This window comes from Ceratosolen solmsi, unplaced genomic scaffold (genome assembly GCF_000503995.2).
Source record: "Ceratosolen solmsi marchali unplaced genomic scaffold, CerSol_1.0 scaffold43, whole genome shotgun sequence".
Lineage (NCBI taxonomy): Eukaryota > Metazoa > Arthropoda > Insecta > Hymenoptera > Agaonidae > Ceratosolen > Ceratosolen solmsi.
In genome coordinates this window covers 4546355-4569021 of record NW_011948431.1, presented here as the reverse complement: position 1 = coordinate 4569021, position 22667 = coordinate 4546355, and the positions used below count along the sequence as shown (strand labels likewise).

The window sequence follows — 22667 nt, the reverse complement described above, 5'->3', positions numbered from 1 at the left end:
CTTGGATCTGATCTTTGCTTTTTCTTTTTTTATCGAGCACGCTTTGGAGAATTTCTAGCTTTTTACCGGATCAAATTTGGCAATAAAATGAGGGAGAGCACCACGCGATGTGCATTAATTTTCTTTTATTATACAATTGAATGAGGATAATTCAGTAGGAGATTGAACGGACGCGTCGCGCGGTTCAAGGAAATTGAAATTTTACTTTCGGTATTAACAACATTCTTGTGCATAAAATGTAAATAAAGAATCTTGGCATCCTTTGCCGAATGTTTTTATAAAATATCAAGTCTCGGCGATAGTTTCATAATTTATTATCATTTTAAAAATTATTAAAAATAATTGCTAATCCCTGCTTATCTCCAAACCCTATTTATCAGCATAATAGGTCAATACTCGTTATTTATTAAATTATTTATGAATTGTTTCGTCGAGGGATGTTGATGAATTATCAAATTCTAAAATATTTATGAAACTGCATTTGTATGCTCAATTATTGCTCATGTATAAATCGAGGCGAAACCGTTTGTTCTTAAAACATTTGAAATTGCGCGCACTAACACAAACGCACCCGCCGTAAGCGCATCAATAGTTAAATTAATGTACAAAAAGTATTTTATTACTTCTACTAAAAGATCCCAATAATAAAAAAAAAACACGCATTTAACTATAAATATAGAACACAATTTTATGTATTCCTTGTTTTAAAATGACGAATTTTTATTACAATTTTATGGTTAAAATAAAATATATTGATTAAGTAATTTACAAAATTATTTAATTATTTTAACATGTATAAATCGATTTAAATTAAAGATAATTGTAGCCATTAGATATTATAGGTATAAAATAATGATTCATTCCTAAATATACACAAAATTGATTATCATCTAATTGGAACATAATAATAAAATAATTTTCTTTAAAATTGAAAACCACCTTGAGGCGTTGCAATTGAAGCTTGAAATTCTAATTGACCTTCTTCGTTTGTAGATGGTAGTACGTTTGGATCAGATTCCTAAATAACAATAATTAAATGTAAATAGAAGTTTAGGAGAAATGAGAAGATAATTTTAGTAGAGGGACTAAGCAGACATCTATTGAGATATTTTATAAATATTGGAATATAAATTCAACTACGCGTTAGGATAAAGTATAAAATTAAGTTTTATTAATCATTAAAAGTTAATAACACTAAAGTTGAATGTAAAGTAAATCAATTAAATAATTTTAATAAACTAAATTAAACTATTTACTGTCCAAATATTTTTTTATGAGTTATAAATTATATATATGTATAAGCATGATTATTAACTTTGTCGGTAAAAAATAGAAAAAGATAGATCTGAGTTAGTAACGAACAAAGTGAACAATTATAAATTGATCCATCAAATGAAAAATTTTTTATGTACAAAGTCTAGTGTCATGGAATGAATTTAAAAAAAAAAAAAAAAAAAAAAAAAAAAGGCTACTTAAATTTAAATAAAAAGAAATGTTTACCTTAATAAAATTTTAATGGATTGACAATTTTTTGTATCTCTAATGCTTTTACGTCGTTAAAAATCACGGACAAATAATTGAAAGAAAATTAAGATGTCTTACCCCTTCGCAGAAGAATTTATCAATAATGGCAAGAGTTTTTTCATAAATTTCTTCATTCTTATGCGTTTGCAAAGCTTCAAGTTTATCTAAACCTCCAACTTCTTCGATCATCAAAGCCACTTTATCAACTTCTTCCATTTTTTCTGCAACATTTAGAATGTGTACAAGACCGTCGAGAACGACATTGACGCATTTCCAATCTTTTGATTCGAGAAGATTACAGAATGGTGCCAAAAGTCCTGATTTGACTAAATAAACAAGCTGAGGCACAGTCCCACCAGATGTTAAATTAGTAATTGCCCATGCAGCTTCCTTTTGTGACTTGAAATCTCCCTAGAAAACGTATATTAAATAATGTAAATGTCAAAAAAATTTATAATCCTTTAAAATGAGAAACTGCCTTTTTTCTATAACAATTATTAATTGTTACAATTTCATGGAACTTACCGTGCTCAATATTTGTATCAGAGGTGGTATTAGGCCAGCGTCGATAACGGCTTGGATTTGTTCATGATTGCCAGCAGTAATATTACTGATCATCCAAGCGGCTTCTTTTACAATATTAAACTTTTTGTGCAACAATAATGCAGAAAGATAATTTAAACCACCTGCGGCAATTATCGAATCTGTTTGTGCATCGTTTCCGGTTACGATATTTCCTACGACTCGAACAGCAGGTGTAAGAACTGTGACTTCCGAAGAACCAAGTAATTCCACTAATTTAGGCACGATACCCGACTCCAATACTGTTTGAATTTTGTCATTTGGGCCATCGGTAAGATACGAAAGAGCCCAACAAGCATCAGCTGTAAAAAATCAATTGCTGTTTATTTTCTAAATTTCTCTAGAATAAGCAATAATACCGACTACTTTCTTATCTATTTCTTTATTAAATAATTCAGGATGTGCTTCCTATTAATTAAAATTCTTAAAAATCTGGTAGAGATATATCGATATTCTTTCAACACTTTTATTCGCTTATATTGAAGTATATAAAATTAAATTTATCTACATTTGAATAATCATGCTTCAATGTGAAATATGTTAACGTGCCTTTTAATAAAGCAATTGACAATTATTTAATTATATTAAATTTATATATATATATATATATATATATATATATGTATATAAATTAATAACTATAAATACAAAATAATTGTTGTAATTACCAAGAATATCTTTGTCCGTGTAGCTTAAAAGACGATTTAATAGAGGAAGTGCCTGTTTTACGATATCAAAAGGTGGAGCTGGATTCTTGTTTCTACATAGATTTGATAAAGTCCAAACGATATTGCGTACAAAAGAAATGGGAGTCTCGGGATTTAATAACAAAATTATATGTGGCAAAGCATCTTCTTTAAGAACCATATCTCTTGGTAAAGGTCCATCGCCAGCAATATTACCCAAAGCCCAAACGGCTTGCTCAGCCACATTCATTTTCGGAGACTTTAAAAGCTCTACTAATTTAACTATAGCACCATGTTTAATAACTACTAGCGTCTGCTCGGATGTTCCTGAAGCAACGTTTGTGAGAGCCCAACACGCTTCAAATTGTAGCATCGATCTATAAATACAATTAAGAACATTTATTTTATTATAATTAATTTTGAAATTATAGTTCCCCGTATTATCTTATATTATTATTTAGCTGTATTTTAGCTAATATGGCTAAGATATAAAAGGTTCGTGTCTTATTTAGATTTAAGCTTAGCGCTTCGTTAAGATGTCTTTTATAATATAAATTTTTTAGAAAGAAAAAATTTTAGATTTGAGAATTTAGCTGCTAAATGAGAAATACCTATGATGATAGCCCAAAAATTTTATACAAAGTGGAATAATTCCTTTCTCGATCATATCATTAATGGGAGGATTTTTTTCTTGACTAAGCATTTTTCTGCAAGCTTGAGTGGCCTCTAATTGAACAAGTTCATCGGTAGATTGCATTCCTATAATAATTTCATCGATGCTCATAGTCTGAATTTGAGATTTTTCTTTCGTCGGACTATCCAGCTCATCATCAAAATTAATATTCCGTCGTTTCTCAAATAGCTGTCTATCCTTATTAGCTTTACGCATCTCGATTGTTACTTCGGTCCTTTTTCTTCGAGCCTCCTAAAGAGGATGAAAATAGCAATCCAATTAAAGGTAAATTATAAATACAGTGATAAAAAGCAGAGCTGAATGCTGTAACCTTACATCGGATTTCCCTTGGAACTTAAACTTGGAAATTCGAGAGTTGATATTTGTATCCGGTGCTGGCATGTTTACTAGAAAACATATACAGAAAACATACAATTACATATATAATTGATAATAACAGAGTAACAGTATAACAGAGTACGATTGCCGGTATGAAACAGGCGATGGGTATACACAAAAATAATTAAATGATTTTGTCATTAAAATTATATTGTGTAGTTGTTCTACATTTGTATCGTAAGTAACATAACTTACATATACCAATGTGTACACCCGGAATGGGTGCTAAATTTTATTTATTCACTAACAAATCGTTAAATTTAACTTTAATAAATGTGATATTAAATCGATGATTTGCAAATTGCCAAGCAAAACTTATAAAATGTAATTTAATAAATTTCAGTCCTGTAATTTATTTGATTGGTCGAGGTTCCCGATAAAGGTAGCGTCTATTCCGACTATCGTGACACACTTTAATAATAAAAACTTATACATTCGCCTAACGTGCGTTTAAAGGCAATTTCATCACATACGCATTAAAAAAAAAAAAAAAAAAAAAATAAATAAATAAATAACAAAACAACAACAAAAACAAAAACAAAACACTCTAAGAATATAAATTACACGTCGTATCGTGAATAATTCAATGGAGATATTTGAAATCGGAAAACCGTTAAAGTGCTGCAAAGGTCACACCCCCAGGCAATCTCATGCACTCGTTAAAGTAAACATCCTAGGACCTTCGTAACAATAAAAACAAAAAATGAATGCCTCGAGATACGTACGTCGAATCAAAAATTAATCCTCTCTTTATAATTAATTCAATCAATCGGCCCCTACCAATCGTCTACCTACCCGTCCCAAATTAATCTCCTTCCTGTCGAAAACAATTTCACATTGAATCCCACCCCAGCATGCCAATTCAAACGGCAAAGCTTACGATCGCGCGTTTTCCATGACGCGAACGTTCGCGATGAGAAAATTTAACCGCGTAACCGTCACAGCAACTTAAAATCCTTCCTCTACTTCTTAAAACTTACCCTTCTCACCTTGCCGAAATTCTCAATTAACATTAAATCTATTACTTACCGGCCGATAAAGAGCGTCAATCCTATCCTCAACAGTAAATAAATAAATTTAATAATCTAGCCACTGAGCTTACAAGTACGCTAAGAACAAGAAGAATAAGAAGAAGAAGAAGAAGAAGAAGAAGAAGAAGAGATGATGATGACGATGAGCTAATATGCGACCGCACCGCGACCAGCGCGATAACCAAATGTAGTTATTCTAATAATGGCGGCAGCGAGCCGTTGTTGCCCTAAACTATTTGCCGATACAAGTGTACGACGGCTCACGGAACATAAAAAAGGGCCTTAAACGGCTAATGGAGGGAGAGCGAGGCGGCCAATGCCGAGCGCCTCACGGTTTTACGGGGCCGGACTCATTAGTCCTTCGGAGATATCAGTGGTCACGTGACCGCTTGAAATTTCCAACGTACTCTGCATTCAGGGACATTCGAATTTTGCACACTTCCTCGTGTTAATTTGAAATCGCGCGTGTGGTTGAGGGCGCGCGCGCGCGCGCGCAAAAACGCAGACGCACGTGCGCGGGCATGGGAAAAGCAAGAGTTTTCAAATATTTGAAGCGGGGAGTGCGGATAAGTAGACGAGTGCTTTTGAGACTTTGGGGAGAGAGAAAGTAATTACCGCGAGAGCGATCTTATCTCGCACTCTACACAGGCAACGACGAACCATCAATATCTGCTGTTGTACAAATACTTATTAGCGTACGTTTCAAGTCTTTATTGTCCATTTTATATTACATTGCAAATAAAGAATTACAGTTTAGGTCGTTACATTTGCGTTACAACTGTCGACGCTCAACATATCGGCATTACCATTAATATTTAATTATGTTAAATAAAAAATAAGCCGCGCTGAGATTAAGTTCGGTTTTATATTGCCAAGCTTATCTAGACTAATTTTTTACTCTCATCTTACACAGCTTGAACGCAACTATTATTAATCAGTTAATAAAGTAGTAATATTGTTTTAATAAAATATATTCAATTTATTTTCTCACTTTACTCTGCTACTTGATTTTTTTTTCATACTATAGAAAAATCTATTTAAATCCATCTTGCCTGAATTTGTTATTACTTAAGCAAATTACGTGAAATTTTTACCATTTTGACACATTTAAATTTTCTATATTCTAAGAATTTACCTGCTTAGTATCAAATCATGTCCCGCAGACTCGTAGCGATGCTTATTTAATTAAAAGCCAAACGTTCAACGATACACTAATATCTAACGGTAATAGTATTTGCATTATATTCTCATTTTGTAATTAGGACAAATTGATATATCCGTAAAACCTCCGCTGTCTTTGGAAATGATAAAATTTGATTAGGTTTCTTTGTGCCTCCCATAGCACGACAAGGCAAACGAATACAGTTTTATAAAATAATATTTATACTGCATGGAGAGTTTATGATAAATCGTACATTTGTATTGGTATAAGTTTATAAAATATATGCTTAAAAAATAATTTTTTTGTATTGTTATCGGTTCTCTCTTGAGTACATATATTTATTACAATATCTAAGACTTAAATGTAAGTATTATACAATTTTCCCTTTCTGTTTACTACAAATACTAATTCTTCAATTTGTAATTATTAGACAATGATGCTGCTGCAATCGCTATTAATACATCTAATAAATGGAAACATATAATTTAATATTATATTGAAAATAGTGTAGTAATAATAGTGTATTAAAAATTATTTAATTCTCCAGTCAGTTTCGTCAGTTAATAAAAAATGTATCTTTTTTCTATAAATAAAATTAAGTATCAAGTAAGATTACTAAAATGTCTATAATTTCTATGCCAATTGTTCCAAAAATCTTATTTTCCTATTTAAGGTCATTATTCAATAATATTCATTTAAATATAAATTATAAAATTTGAAAATTTTATTTACCTAAGGATTGAGATCCAGAAGTTTTTAAATTTATTAACTACAACTTTGAAATAGTTATTTTGATAATTGAATAATTTGTGTAAACAAATTTTTGTTTTTTTTTTTTACTTTACAAACGAAAAAAGTATAGTTTATAATATGATCTTGGTAATGTATAATATATATTCATATATATATATATATATACATGTATGTGCGTGTGTGTATTGGAATTTTGAAATAATGGCATTGAAGAGTAAGTAGAATAAATCAATAAAATTGGTATTGTTCGTTGTATAAATTCTAATTTGAAATATACAATGTAGCAATATTATAATACAGTCGATGATAATTTCTAGCTATTAAATATATAAAAATATATAATATTAGAAACTTGTAATTATAAAATTGTATAAAATTACAATGCATAAATTTGAATGCCTAATTTGCATCGCTACAATGATTATGGAGATTTAATAGACGCCTATAAGAATGTAACTCTAAAACTATTGAAGAATATAAGCACGCGCATGCTTGCTGATTGTATTAGTACAATATTTGTTTAGATATTTTATAGACACAATATTGATATCGTTGTTTTGATATGCATAAGCATGTAGGAAATTTAAAAGATTAAAGCACAGATGATGAAACTGTTAAAGGAACACATTTTAATTTAATAAAGTTCTTCGACAGCCACTGAAATGTTAAAAGAGAAGAAATTTATATCCAATATAACAGACCTCTATTAAACACAAACGCTAATATAAAATATTTATTATGCTTATTGCAGCGATACCATAATTTTATAAAGAACCACAAAAGCATTATTGAATTACTCATTATTTATATATGAAATATAGATAAAAATATTCATCCATAATTTGTAAGGATTATCATATTTATGAAATTATTTTAAATCGCCTGAAAATAAAGTTTATTTGAATTGTCATTGAATACTATAAATTAAATGGATGTTTAATGAAGAAACGATCAGTCGGTAATGTCAGTCAATCCATAAGAGAACAAACATGGAATAAAAGTACATAAAAAATATGGTAAACAAAGTGACCGTCTACCAACTAATAATAAATCGTGTATAAAATTAACTTGGATACAAAAATATGTAAGATTTAGATAAGAAGTTTGTTGACGAAAAAGAGAACCATCACTGCTTTATAAAGTAGTAGATAAAATTTTAATTAACAATTTGGTAACGGTATCATTATTTCATAATTATATCGGCTATATCTAATTACACATGTAGATGGAAAATAAAAATGAAAATATAGAGACAATTTATGAATTATGTAAAGCTATACGACGGCTAAAAATTTTTATTTCACAAATGCAAGTTGCACGAACCTACGAATATAGTTATCGATATGATATTATCTATTACGAAAAGCATTATTTCGACAATATTTCTTATTTTTGGTAGGGCTGTTTCTTACCAAATGTTATCACAAATCATTTAAACATAGCGACAAAGTTCGTCAAATATCGCACAATTAAATACGTGCATTATTATATTAATGAAAAATGCTTCAAGATCACATAAGCTTACAAACTGTATAATATATCGTCGAAAATTTTGGGTAGTTTACGAATTTATCTAGTCCACGAATAATTGAAAATTATTTACAAAAAAAAAAAAAAAAAAAAAAAAAAAAAAAAAAAAAATACCCTTTAAAATATTTATAATATACCGATGTATTAATTTTATTTTTAATAATGGTTCGCTGTTATAGCGTTATATAAGCGATATTCGGGCCATCACAAACGTTTTATAAATATTTTTGTGCGCCACGTAATAGTATATTTATAGATATGTAATTCCTGTAGTACAATTAAATGTACCTTCTTATTATCCTATATCGAATATAAATTACAGTATTCGGCGACAATAGAAATATCCTATTCGGAAGGCTAATTTTTTAAAGGTAGAACTATTCAATCAATATTAATTAAAACATCAAGTATCCAATATGCTAGGATCGTATTCGAATAGTTAAAGATGAAGAATTCTTACTAATGCCGACATAACATTTGACAAGTCTACAATAATTCAAATACAAGTACAACAAGCTCCTAGTGCTCGAACGAATAAGTAAATCATGATTACATTTTTTTATTCGCTATCGATTTTTACGTCGAATAACCAACCACAACCACACCACACCGATATAGGCATTCGATAGTAATAAATCATTTAATTGGGCCTTTTCTGCAAATATGCAAATAAGAGTATCATATAAGAGATAAGAATGCCATAATCAACGATTGTACTTCCATATACTTCCAATTCCAAGAACCTTAAATCCCAAAAGTTTTTCTAGTCGCTAATTACAGCTCAGTGTGAGAATATTTATAATTACATTTGCCTTTATACGAAATTTAATTGTCAATAAAATGATTCGTAAGAAACAAGCTGTAAAATATGAATGATAAATACTAGGTATTTATTAACACTGCTATAAATTTCGATTTTATAATAAACAAAAAGCATGAATTATATGCGATTACAAAAGGAGTGCGTAATAATAGTAAATTATACATTAAATCAGAATAAGAATGCTTATTAAAATAAGCGAATTTCAATACAAATTTTAAATCAACTGATAAAGTGTATATCCTTTAATATTGCGGAACTCACAGGAAGCTTATTTTTAAGGATTTTTTCCTTCAAAGACAATAGATTTTATTATTTCGGATGGCTAACGTACAACTTTTAAGCTAAACGATATGATTTATCGAATTGTAACATTTGATATTGCAGATAATATTAGATTGGTTGTAATTAAATTGGCCGAGTACTTGGTATTGGTGAAAGTTTAGAAGAAAATATAGCGTTGTCTGCAATCATTTAGTTGAGTATGCCGAGGGCGGTTCTGTCGTCCATGATAAACAAAACAAACAAAAATTACGATACAAAAATAATACGCGAATCGTAGATTTTATAAATGTAATAACTACTGTTTATCAAATCAAATCCAAGAGGTAACTCGCAACTTTAGTATGTTCGACTTAGCCTCGGGATTATATTAGATGCTAATGGTAAAGGACTCGGACTCATAATTATCAATTTAAAAGATGATCCAACCATCCCCAAAAGCTCTTGATATTTTTTAATATAAATCAATTACCTCTTACAAAGATTAATAAGTGAGATATATTTTATGTATTTATATTACGTAGCATTTGAATGATAATCATTAGAATAGTATTTTGAAATATCACTTTAACAACTTTGAGAACTCACCATCAAACTACAACCGAGGAATTGTAAATATTTACATCAAAAAATTCGAATGTAATAAAGAATCGAGTACCCTATGAGAATTTAATAGAATGACATGTTATTTGTCCAGTTTCTTCCCATCAAAAATATTCCATTATTATTACGATGCAGCAATTTGAGGAATAAATAATTATAAATATAACGGCCTTTAATCGACACGAAATATTTAAGTTATAAATTTAGAAGCTATAAAAATATACCCTCCCCCATGTAATTGATATTATTTACCTACCTTTTAAAATATCTTTTAGTATAAAAAGATAATATTTTACAATAATTCGTAATATATATTTTCAAAAATAAGTCATTCAATTTTTAATTTAAAGACTATGCATATATATATATATATATATATATATGATTGTTAGCGGTAGCTACAATTATTTAGGCACTATTGGACATTTTTGTTACGATTGTCACTACTATTGATAAAAACACTATTAATATATTGAGGCACTTTTGGAACTGCGATGTAGACTTTACTTTTAAAAAGTTATAAACACTATCTTTTTTCCCCTTCCTATCTTGCTTTTAAATAGTTCGATATAATTATACATTACGTAATTAATCATTTTTGTTATAAATAATTATGAAAATTGTCTAATTAAGCAATACATGCTTCAACTGTCTTTTTAACAGCATCTCTAGCATATGGTATGTATGATAACGAGTACCATAGCATGGCCAATGATTGTATAATAATAAATAGCAATGCAAGTCCGGCATTGTGAAGCTGAAACAAAAATTTTTTATATTTATTTGATCGATATAAATTACAAATATATTGTAATATATGATTAGGCATAGAAATTTACTCCTAAGGCAGCATACAGAGTCAATGCAAAGGCGACAAAAATCATTATAGTTGCAACGATTCTTGTTGGTGCAAACATTTTTTTCATCTGATTTACAGGACCCATTAAGAAGCAAGTACTATAAAATTAAAAGTTATTTAATCTTATGAATCGAGATACCAAGTTATAAATCAATTATTTACCTCGCTAATGAAATTACGTTTCCTAGCGTATAAAAAACGCCGTATATTGTTAATCCACCGCGTAAAAATAAAGCAAACGAACCCAGTACGGACAACAAAATACCAATAATAAAACATACTATAAAGCCTTTGATTCTTGTTGTTTTACTTAACTTCATCGCATCTGTAACCTTATAAATGGGATATCATTATTAATAATTGCTTTCATTTATAAATATGTACAAGTATTTTTTATACCAAAAAACCTTACCAAAAAATCCCATCTCAGAATTGGACGTAAAATTATAATTTACATGTATTAGAATTATAAGATTTATTATTATACTTATTATATCATTATTAATTTCAACTAAATAATAATTATATATTTGTTAAAATATTAAAAATATAATGATAAATACAGCACAAGTAGGTATTAAAGTAGGAATTAAATAAAAGTATTTAAAATAAAGTGAAAAAAATTCTATCAAAATCAACGTTATCTACACATATATCGTTATGTTATTTTTCTTTGAATTCTGCTTTATTTTCTTTTGCGCTTATCGTAAGATATACTTGTCAACTACTGTATCACTTTCTAAAAGTGAAAATCTAATTATGAAATAAGTAAATAAAATAATAAACATGAAAATATAAATAATATTCTTATTAATAAATATAAAGAATTACCTCTGTAATAATTCCATTCTGTTCTTCAACGTTATCCTCCTCTCCATTAAAAAAACTCTTTAATTTATCCATTTTATAGAATAATATTTAAATTCAATAGAAAGTAGTTGCGCACTTTATAATCTAACATGAAGCAGGTTTGAATTAAGTATTTCAACCTGCGAATATAAAAATACACTTCTCAAATTATAATCTATTAATTTTAATAAATAACATACGTAAATCACAATTTCTTCAATGATAGGAAACTCTTAAAACTTACAATATACACTATAAAATAAAGAATTCCATCTTGATTTGCTTAGGCTTAATCAACAAGTTGGAAGTGTAGATATATATATACATATATATATATATATTCCGAGTAAACAAACATTTGTTTTCAATATAAATGCCTACGTCGATATCTTTATTGTACTGTTGTGCACCTGAGTTGTGTCGTTTTTCCCTCCCGCCCCCCTCAATATTAATTTAAAGGATATATGAAAAATTAAATACAATTAAAATGTTGAAATAAAAGACAAACGCAGATACATGTTACAAACAGTTACTAATTGGTTATGTTACCTGTGATATATCAAGTTCGAGATGAAAATAATATTTCGTCAGCATTGCAAGTGTAAATTTAATTCAAATGTATCCATGCAGTTATTGGCCTATGGCTGTAGGCTTGATACCACAAAGCCCGGGATAATTACAAATAATTAATATATTTTAATTAAAATATTCAAAAAAAAAAAAAAAAAAAAAAAAAAAAAAAAAAAAAATAAATAAATAAACAAATTATGTATTTTTATATTACTTTGACACTGGTATAAACAACTATGATTAAAATGTTTTCATCAAGATATATATATATATATATATATATAATATTGCGTATACGTTTAGATAAATTTATTATTTAATTAATTCATTAAATTCTTTTTAATTTTCATATAAATTTCTTAAATTTAAATTTTACACAATTGCTTCTCTAATAATTAAATAAAATTCATTGTAGTTCTTTAAATGGCTATTCGCCAATTATTATTATTATTATTATTATTATTATTATTATTATTATTATTATTATTATTATTGACTTAGGAAGATGGTTTTTGCTACATTTTAATACATTTATTTTGATGTGGTTATGTATGGAAATTAAATGGTGAAATTGAGTTAAGAAATAAATAGTAAGAAAAGTGTTTGAAAAGCCAATCAAGTATATGTATTTATTTTATTGACTAAAATAGAATATTTTATTCAATTAGACAATGAATAATGTTACAAAACATTTATATGTAAACGATTAAATATGCCTATACACTAATTTTTTTGTAAGTAATAAATTTGTTCAATAATTGAATTCTTATTTTCCAATTTTTAAATTGAATTCTTATATCAGCAGGTGAGCTGTAATATCTTAAAATGTTACATAACATTTCAAGTATTTATTCACAATGGCTAAATATTTTATTCTATTATGATTTAAATATGCCGTTAATTTTACCATTAAAAGCAAAAGAAAGCAATTATTTCCTAGAAAACAAAAGTCAGATTGTCAATGAAAATATTACACTTCTTTACATGATATTAATGTGGACTATATTATATTGTATTTGTAAAAAGGGCTCAAATGTATGCATATTAGATATTTTCATAATTAAAATAAGAAATAATGTAAGTTTTTATTTAGGTATATTTTCGCAAAATAGGTTATGCGTTCGTACATAGAAATCGAATTTCCAATGTTTTATGGAGCTGCAGCTTTACTAGTATCATTATTTTATATACCCTATTTTTATGGAATTTATTGTTAAAGCCAGAATTAAGTGTTATTATCTTGAAAAGTTTTTACTTGCACTATGGCATTGTTGTTTTTATAAATTATAATCAACTTAGAGGGCTTTCAAATTTTCTATCTATCTTATTTATATTTGGGAGCTTTCGACAAATGTAATTCATGAAAAACATATACATTTTTATATACGTACATATATATTTATAAATTTCATTTTCAGTTTAGAGCCACCTATTACTAATGTTTTTATACTTAAGGCTTTTGATACACTATTATTAGATTGTTGCCGAATATTATATCTAAAATGGCCAATAAAAGTGAAAGAATGTCATGCCAAATGGATGTACATAATATATTCATTAGTTTGGTAATTAAAGGACATAAGTAAAAAAATTTTGAGCATAAATTATATTACAATAACAATGACAATCTTTGGAGTTTTGTATATATTTTTTCTTTTTATTACAGGATTTATGTATATACGATAGTTATTCCACAAAATTTATTATTGTCGTATAAGTATCAGTCTTTGTATGAAAAATTACTTATATGGCTTTGGCTTACAATACAATTTTTAGAATTTGTATCTATTAACAATTATATTATTAATATAAAATCATTTTCGAGTGATATGTAAAATTATAAGGGAATTTGTTTTAATTTATAGGTATGGTCGAATTTCATAAATTTGTTTACAAATTCACAACTACTAGAATTTTATTTATTTTCTAAACCTTCAAGAGAGTCTATTTATTTAACAAAAATGTTACATAATCATAAGAAAATTATAAGTAGGTAAGGTTTTCAAAACTATTACCTACCAAACTAGTTTTAATTTTAAAATAAATTATACAAATTTTAATATATTTTTAATGCATTTTATATGCATCCATAAGTTTTACAATATTTATCTCAATTCATTGAAAATTTAATATCAATCTATTTATTTGAATGTTTAATGTTATTATAAAGCTACTAAATTATATATTGTTAGTGTGTGAAAAGGTGTTGAATATTGTTCAAAATTTGAACTCTCGTTAAGAAGTCTACTTAAGTTTGGAATTTTTCATACCGTAACTGTTGTAAGTTACGCACAATAAGATATTAATAATTTTTTAATTTATTAATTCTTTTATTAAATAATATCATGTTTCGCAATTATAATTACATAATGGATCATTATAATTTAAAAATGAAACAAAAACAATTTTCTATATTTAAAAATTATATAAATTTCGTATCCTATGATTTAAGAATAATCATATTGAAATGAAGTTGAAATCGTAAAATTTAATTTTATTTAATATATTAAAGTTATTCGCGTGATTTTATACGATCGCATGTAGTTGGTATGTTTTTATAATAAATTTATTTTATATAGTAAATCTGAAGAGGCTGTGGGAGCTAAAAAATTTTGGCAAATACTCAAATGTAAGGAACAATATATATTAAATTCTTTCATTTCAATAAAAATAAATCTAATAAATAATCTAATTATAAGATAAGTAATTTATTTTATATTTAATAAGATTAGGTGGAGTGTTATTGAAGAAAAAAGTTAGAAGACTGAGAGCGTTCAAACAAGTAGAAGAAAATAAAGTAAAAGTGGATTATCCCAAGGAATCTGCCGAAGATAATATAACTGACTGAATAAAATGAAAGAAACAATACAATATTATATCTTTATAACGATAATTGATATTATGTAAAAACGTAAATATTATAGACATATTATTATAATTAATAAATTACAGCTTTCTAATTTTTATTATAATCAATAATTTTAAATTATATTACGTTATTTTATTTATTATATTTATTATATTTGATCAAAGAATTCAAAAGATGCAGGTACAAATTGAAAATTATAACTCATTTAAAACTCTGTCTAAAATAAAAGTTAATATTTATTTGTAAATTACAATTATATGTGAAATAATTAATTATAACCAAATATATACAATAATTCATATTCAATACTTTATTATTTACTATAAATTAAATAAATACATTTTTCAATTGGTATTAAATCATCCTACATGTATTCATTAAATTCTATATAATCTATAAAATCATCTATATTGATGATTTTTTTATTTATTAGATAGGCAATGCAATAAATATCTATTGGATTTTTATCACTGCAGTATTGATCAAAAGGCAAATTATATTTCTAGATTTGATTTTGCCGAATATTTAAATTCTACGTTCTTTACATTAACACGTACTCTATATTGTTACGATTAACGTTTTATTTTTATTTTTAAATCCATCGATTATAATTACGCATAAAATACTTTAAATTCACATTTTTTTAAAATATATTTTATATATATAGATAATAAAACTTTTTAAATGTTTTTAAAAATATAATAAATATAGTGTCGTTTATATTGAGGAACATTTTCAAATATGTTCAATAGAAGAATTAAGATTTAATATTTTGTATAATTTAAGAAGAATCTTAATGAAGAATTGTAGTATATTTCAAGACATACGCATTCACATTTCAATTTCAAAGCTTTTAATTAAAAATATGAAATAAAATACGCTTGTCATAAATATTACTTTATTATGCAAAAATTATGCATGACAAATTGTTTCACTCCATATATTTTCATTAATTGTTGTTTACATTAACGATGCTTAATTATAGTTAACTATAATTAATAGTGGAATATTAATAGAATAATTATTCTTAAGAAATATTGAATATACATCTTTTATTATGTCTTTTATTTGTTGTATAATGAGTACTACAAAAAGTTATAGTAAGTATTTCCACAGTCAGAAAGCAATATTTTATTGCCATTTTTTTTCTTCATCTTCTTATCTATACAGGCCTAGATTCAGTAAATGAATTATTATATTATTAAGTGACAAATACCATATATTTCAATGCAACCTTTGCTACCTCTAATGCGACAGTATGAAATATGTGGTCAAATAATTATTAAAAATGCCAAAATATTCCAATCGTAATTACATTTAATTCAATCGCATTATCCGAATATTTGTGTATGATATCAATTGATAGCAATTAAAGCTCTGAAATCTAAAGAATATTTAAATATAAATTTTAATATACAAATTATAATATAAATATTTTACATTTTGATTATTGGCAATATGAAGGCTTACATCATTGTCTTGGCTCCTCTCGTTTTGTTCGGTTTACTACGCGAACATTACTAATGCAATACGATCGGTGGATAGTAGAATAAAACGAATTCTTAGAGATATTGACTCCCCGGAAGATGGGTATGCACATATTGACGAACGAATAGTTGATTAAAATAAAACGATGACTTTTCAATCTTTACGATGATTCAAATTAAGAAAATCGAAAATCGGCATTCAAACAACGATCGAAATGAACTATTTAAACAATCTTTAAATAAAAGATCTAATTTTTAATTAAAATTATAATACGTTAAGCATAAGGTGCAATTAAATAAATTAAAATAACGCAATAATTTATAAGTTTAACTATATATTTTATAAATTATATTTTATGACTTATTTTTTCTATACTCGGTTATTTATTATTGATTAATTAATAGTATTGATAGATTATAAGTAAAGAGTTTGAAATTCTTTCAATGTAGTTTGGACCTTTTGAATTGTAAATAAATTCACTTACGTTACTCATGAATAATTTGCTCGAATTTTTTAATGTATTCAATCATACACACGTGTTCGTTTTTAGAAGTCATATTGTAAATTCACTTTTTTTCATTTAAAATTCCTTCGCTATTAATGGATTAAATTAATAATTATTTTCTCAGATTTCTTAGATTTCGAATAGTTCAACGAAGCTGCTATTAAAACCGTAAATAGTAAAATAATTATCTTTTAATTATTATCTTATATTGAACTGTTTTATGAAATTTTGCGCTCTAGTAATGAAATTATTATTATATAATATCAAAACAACTCTCTCTCTCTCTCTCTCTCTCTCTCTCTCTCTCTCTCTCTCTCTCTTAATTTTTGGAAAAAATACTTTCACAATTACTTTGGCGGGCAGCATTATATATACATATACATATACTTATAATGAATAGGAAGAAGATGATGATACTATATTACTGCACAATGCAATATGAGATTATTTAAATTAATTTATAATAACAACGTATTGAATTTTAATTAGTATGGATGAATTTCAAAATGGTATTATAATATATATATATATATATATTGCAAATGAAATTATAAATTTTTATAAGAATATGTATTGTAATATTTCTTTATTAATCTTTTAGTATAAATTTGTATGTTTACTTATATTTTCAGTGTATTCCTTCCTTACTATAGCATTATCAAAGACATTGAATGTTATATAAGCTACTTTTATAAAAAATTATAATATCTGTATTAACGAGCTTTAAAGATAAATTTGAATAAGAATCTGATGAATCGGCTTATCTTCAAAAAAAAAAAAAAAAAAAAAAACCATCATCGTCTCCTTTACGGTCCAACAGAATTAATACAGTATCATTTAACACAATGAGTAGTGAACATATAAATTAAGTGCGGTACATATTACATGATTCCAACGGTTTTTATACGCCTATCAAAGATGGCCATGCCTATGATGTGTAAAATCTATTAAGATAATGTGAGACTGTAAAAATAAATCGTTAAATTTACAAGTGTCAGATTATCAGATCGCAAAAATTGCACATAACGTTCTCTTAGACGTACAAGTCAGATAATTAAAAAAATTGCACCCATTATTATTAGATATACTAAAGCGTATAATAAGATTAAAGGACGTTAACGTGAGTGGTAAAATATACCAAAAGATTTTATTGTTAATATGCTGTTTAACTGGCCAAATAGATTAGAGAGAATTATAATGTATACAATCATATATTAGACAGATATGTAAACAAAGGTTTAGTAAAAAAAAAAAAAAAAATTTTTAAATTGTCTTTTGTGCCTGTATAATTACGTAAAATAGCTGGCAGAATAATTATTTGATTACAATTCCAATTATTATTTCATCGTTATTATGTATTTATTACAATGAATAATAATAGAAATAATAGTGAGAAAAACAACAACAACAATAATAAAATTGTTTTTATATATTTCAACTGTATAAAATAAATGTAAATCTTATTATTGAAGTAACGAATAAAGTTCATATTCTTTCTAATTTCACAAAGGCATGTTTTACATTCTCTACATATTAACTTATTTATTTTATAATTACAATAAATCCATTCCGAAAGATGATTGTAAATAACTTTATATTAAACATTTAATAAATTGTAATATATTAATATAACACAAAGATATAATTCAATATACTTATATTACATTGATCTATAAAAATTATATCGCATTTATAATTTTCATATTGGATTTGTTGCAATAATAACATTTTCTTCTCTATAAGCTATACTCTAAATTAAATATATCTAATACATCATATATACAACGGCTTTTATTAATTTATTTTTATTGGCTTAAGCTTGAATAAGTAAATATTTTGCCTCAAAAAAAAAAAATATATATATATATATATATATATTTTTTTTTTAATATGCTTCATAAACTTAAGTCTATTTTTGTTCTTATATTAGTACGCTTCTACAAAACATGCAAATATACATGGTTGTTTTCATAAGATAAAAGTTAAAAATAAATCATTCTCATATCTTTCTTTTATTCTAACCAATCAGAAGCGATCGGAAAAATTTATTTAATATATTTGAAAATTAATTACGAATTAATATATGAAAATTCAGTATATCAAACACTCGCATTTAGTTGAGCCTAAATAAAATAAATTTTCTCCCACAAAAAATAAATATATTTTAGACAGATATATCTTAGATAAATAATTCTTATTATTAAAGTGCTTATCGATAGTGATTCTATGTTTAATTATTAAAATTTAACGTTAATATGCCTAGTCATATTATTTAGACTATGTATCCTAAATTCTAAGCTTTTGCATCGAGAAACAAATCATTGTCATTTAATTTTCATTTTCTTTTAGGAGTCACGATTGGAAATAATGTAGTTATTCAAATCAAATGTATATAATCATAAGATAAAAATTTTATAATTATGCTTTTATTAGCGTTTAAGTTGAAGATGAAAGAACAATCATCAATATAAATCTTCACTCATATATAATTGAATATAATTACAATACATTTATACTCAACTATTTTTATAATAAATTATGTTTCTAATAAAATCAGAAACTTAAAGTACATCATCGAGAATTTTTTGAAAGGCTACTCGATTGCATAATTTTGATGAAATACTTTACATTTTGTCCGTATTAATGTAATTGTCACATTTTTCGACGGCATAAAATATAAATTGAATTAACTAAATTAATTTATGGCATACTAAATATGCTTTTTTAATTATCTTTATCGTTAGATAAATATAAAATGAATACAAGTTAAGGCTCATATAACTAATATTTTCAATTAAATAAATAATATTATAGAAATTAGATTATATAATAAATTTTCTGTTTAAAATGTAAATTTATCTGCTTTATCTTTTACTTGACAAAATTTAATTATCTTTTAAATCAGCAATGGTTTAATATAATTAATTATATCAGCTATTGATTTCGAGATATTATTTAACATTTTTCCAAATAGCGCAATTATTTATTCAGGAAGATACAGTCGTCAATATACCGTGATTATTAATCTAGAAATGTAATAATGAACAGCTTGAATAATTAGTAATAAATGTAATTATCTTATTAAAGACATAGTTCAGATTCCTATAAATATGAATACAACTTTCTCAATAGCAATTAATTAAAATAAATTTCTATAAATTTTTTAAAAAATATTGGTCTTTTTGAAACTTTAGAATTCTGCATAATAATAATTCACGTTAACAACTTAAGAAGTAACTTAACCGTATCTACTTTAAAATTATTTAATAATAAATGCAGTGCTATTAAATTCGATACAATTATTCATTTTACCATATAAATAATTGAATTTGCAAAAGGAAACTTTATTATTTATTATAGCATTATGTATTATTATAAGTAATCGATAATTAACATTCTAATTCAAAGGAATTTTCCGTAGGTGTTTTGTACTACGTTGAAATAATTAAGGCTATTAAGTTTATTTATTATGTTATTTATTTTAATAACCACTGGCTTCCAATGTTGTATTGAAATATATTTTTACATGAAAATTTTACTACGATGCATGCTTATCCATAACATTATGCATGCGAAGGAATTTTTCTATACAAAAATCGTTAAAATTTGTTAACAATTTTATTCCCAATTATAAAAATCGTTACATAAGTATATTTGTAAATAGTTAACAGTTCAATTAAATACGTAGTGAATGTAAATTTTATCTATTTTTTTTTTTTTTTTCCCCATAAAAACATAGATAAAATATGACTTTCCGATTGTCTTAATACATATATCCTTTCGAATTCAGTCATGAGCAATTTAATAAAATGAGTATATATTCTATTAATAAGTTGAAGATAATCATAATTCTATTTAAGTTTTCGAAAAGCAAATTGTAATATTCATAATATCATATTCTAAAAGAATCAATCTGTTTTAAATAAAAATAAATTTTTAACATTAAATTTCAAACTTGTTTATGTCTTTGCCAATAGAATTTATAATTTTTTATACTTGTGGGAAAAAGCATTCAATCTGTCAATTCCATACAAAATAATAATTAAATAATATTATTTCCTTAGTTTATAGTTTAACTATTGAAGAATTTATATTTTATCGAATTATTAGTATATTAATCACCTGTTATGTATAAATACCCTTTTACACATTAATTAATTGGCAATTATTGTATGTGTCTCTTTATATATTATTATATCATGTAAATTTAGAAAATGTCGAAATGCAAATATTTAATAATTTAGAATTATAAATAAATAATTATATTATACATCTAGTAGAGTTGGGAAGAGAAATTTACTTGCGCTACTATTTATTATCTTTGTAATTATTTGTGGACGTTCTTTACTATTTCAAATCCGTTTAAATGATTTTTGTAATCTGCATGAGAAGATAAGAATTTTTCACTCAGAAGAAATATTATAGATTAATATTTTTCATATGCAAACACATTAGTTAAATATAACATGAATTTAATTATTTAATTCAACTTTTTCTAAAAAAGAATTATGGCTTTCACGTAAAATAATGATACATCAACTACTGCTCTGTGTAATTTTGAAATTATTATTTAATTTTCTACTTAAGAGAAACCGACAGCAAGTTTATTACAGATAAAATATTATTTCTTCTAAATTATAAATTTTAAATATTATGTATGTCTGCATTTTAAAAAGCTTCGATACATACATAATGTGACAAAGAGGAAAGCTACAAATGTACCTGTAGTTTATCAAGTTAAAAATGTTAATTCATTATTTATTTCAAATTAATATGTACTTAAATAATTTTTTAAGAATATTTTAATATTATGAGAATGTTGCGATTAAAAACAGATTATTTTTTTAAAATAAATATAGTGAACGCCAACATAAATATGTTACTTAAAATAAAACAAATAATAACAAATTAATATAAAATAACTTAATATAAAAATATTTTTTATTATAAATAAAAACCATCTTTACATTATAAATAAAAACCATTTTAAAAAAAAAAAAAAAAAAAAAAAAAAAAAAAAACTCGTTATCTTCATCAATATTTTAAAAATATCAGAAATATTTTATCTCACGAATAATGACTTTTTGGATATAGCGAGAGTACATTTTTCACACATATACAACGCTAATGTCGTCGTTTTATTTGAAAAAATATTTGAATGATTTATAATTCAACAAATTTGATAATTGTGAAATAAAATCTTTTTAAATATTGTTTTTATTTAGAAGAAATTTGAAATCGCGCTTATTTAAAATCTTTTGTAAAGTTCGTACTTCTGAAGAGACAATAAATTTATAAATACGCAATATTATTATTTTTAAATATCTTTAGAATAATGTAATATTATATATTAATTAAATAGGCATACGTTTATCTAAGGCGTTAAAAGATACTTCAACGAAATTTTCTCGTTTTGAATATTATTATTTACCGTGAAGGATATTATTGCTATTATTATTTTTGTTTTTTGTTTTTTTTGTTG

General features: G+C 25.4%; 2 protein-coding genes and 1 long non-coding RNA gene across 3 annotated transcripts; 1 reads left to right on the top strand and 2 right to left on the bottom strand.

The window, feature by feature from the left end:
* Window positions 1-870: 870 nt before the first annotated feature.
* Pen (karyopherin subunit alpha) lies at window positions 871-3873 on the bottom strand. Its single transcript, XM_011502097.1, has 6 exons — window positions 3802-3873; window positions 3404-3717; window positions 2775-3169; window positions 2050-2408; window positions 1603-1935; window positions 871-1018 (listed from the first exon to the last, which is right to left on the bottom strand). Exons 1-6 carry the CDS (start codon window positions 3865-3867, stop codon window positions 923-925), a joined length of 1563 nt encoding a protein of 520 aa, XP_011500399.1. The 5' UTR covers window positions 3868-3873; the 3' UTR covers window positions 871-922.
* Window positions 3874-10523: 6650 nt separating this feature from the next.
* LOC105364212 (vesicle transport protein SFT2B) lies at window positions 10524-12159 on the bottom strand. The gene is made up of 5 exons (XM_011502096.1): window positions 11998-12159; window positions 11736-11893; window positions 11067-11236; window positions 10885-11002; window positions 10524-10802 (listed from the first exon to the last, which is right to left on the bottom strand). The coding sequence occupies exons 2-5, from the start codon at window positions 11805-11807 to the stop codon at window positions 10674-10676; spliced, it is 489 nt and encodes a 162-aa protein (XP_011500398.1). The 5' UTR covers window positions 11808-11893; window positions 11998-12159; the 3' UTR covers window positions 10524-10673.
* Window positions 12160-14868: 2709 nt separating this feature from the next.
* Window positions 14869-15152, top strand: LOC105364211 (uncharacterized). The gene is made up of 2 exons (XR_912945.1): window positions 14869-14952; window positions 15056-15152. It is a non-coding gene; the product is annotated as an uncharacterized LOC105364211 (long non-coding RNA).
* The last annotated feature ends 7515 nt before the right edge of the window (window positions 15153-22667 follow it).

Coding starts and splice junctions, on each gene's coding strand:
- Pen (XM_011502097.1), bottom strand. CDS start 3,867: ATGCCAGCACCGGATACAAATATCAACTCTCGAATTTCCAAGTTTAAG. Junction 2,409..2,774: donor CACGGACAAAGATATTCTTG/GTAATTACAACA, acceptor GATTTTTTACAG/CTGATGCTTGTTGGGCTCTT. Junction 1,019..1,602: donor ATAAATTCTTCTGCGAAGGG/GTAAGACATCTT, acceptor ATTGTTATTTAG/GAATCTGATCCAAACGTACT.
- LOC105364212 (XM_011502096.1), bottom strand. CDS start 11,807: ATGGATAAATTAAAGAGTTTTTTTAATGGAGAGGAGGATAACGTTGAA. Junction 11,237..11,735: donor AGAATGGAATTATTACAGAG/GTAATTCTTTAT, acceptor CCCATTTATAAG/GTTACAGATGCGATGAAGTT. Junction 11,003..11,066: donor AACGTAATTTCATTAGCGAG/GTAAATAATTGA, acceptor TTAATTTTATAG/TACTTGCTTCTTAATGGGTC.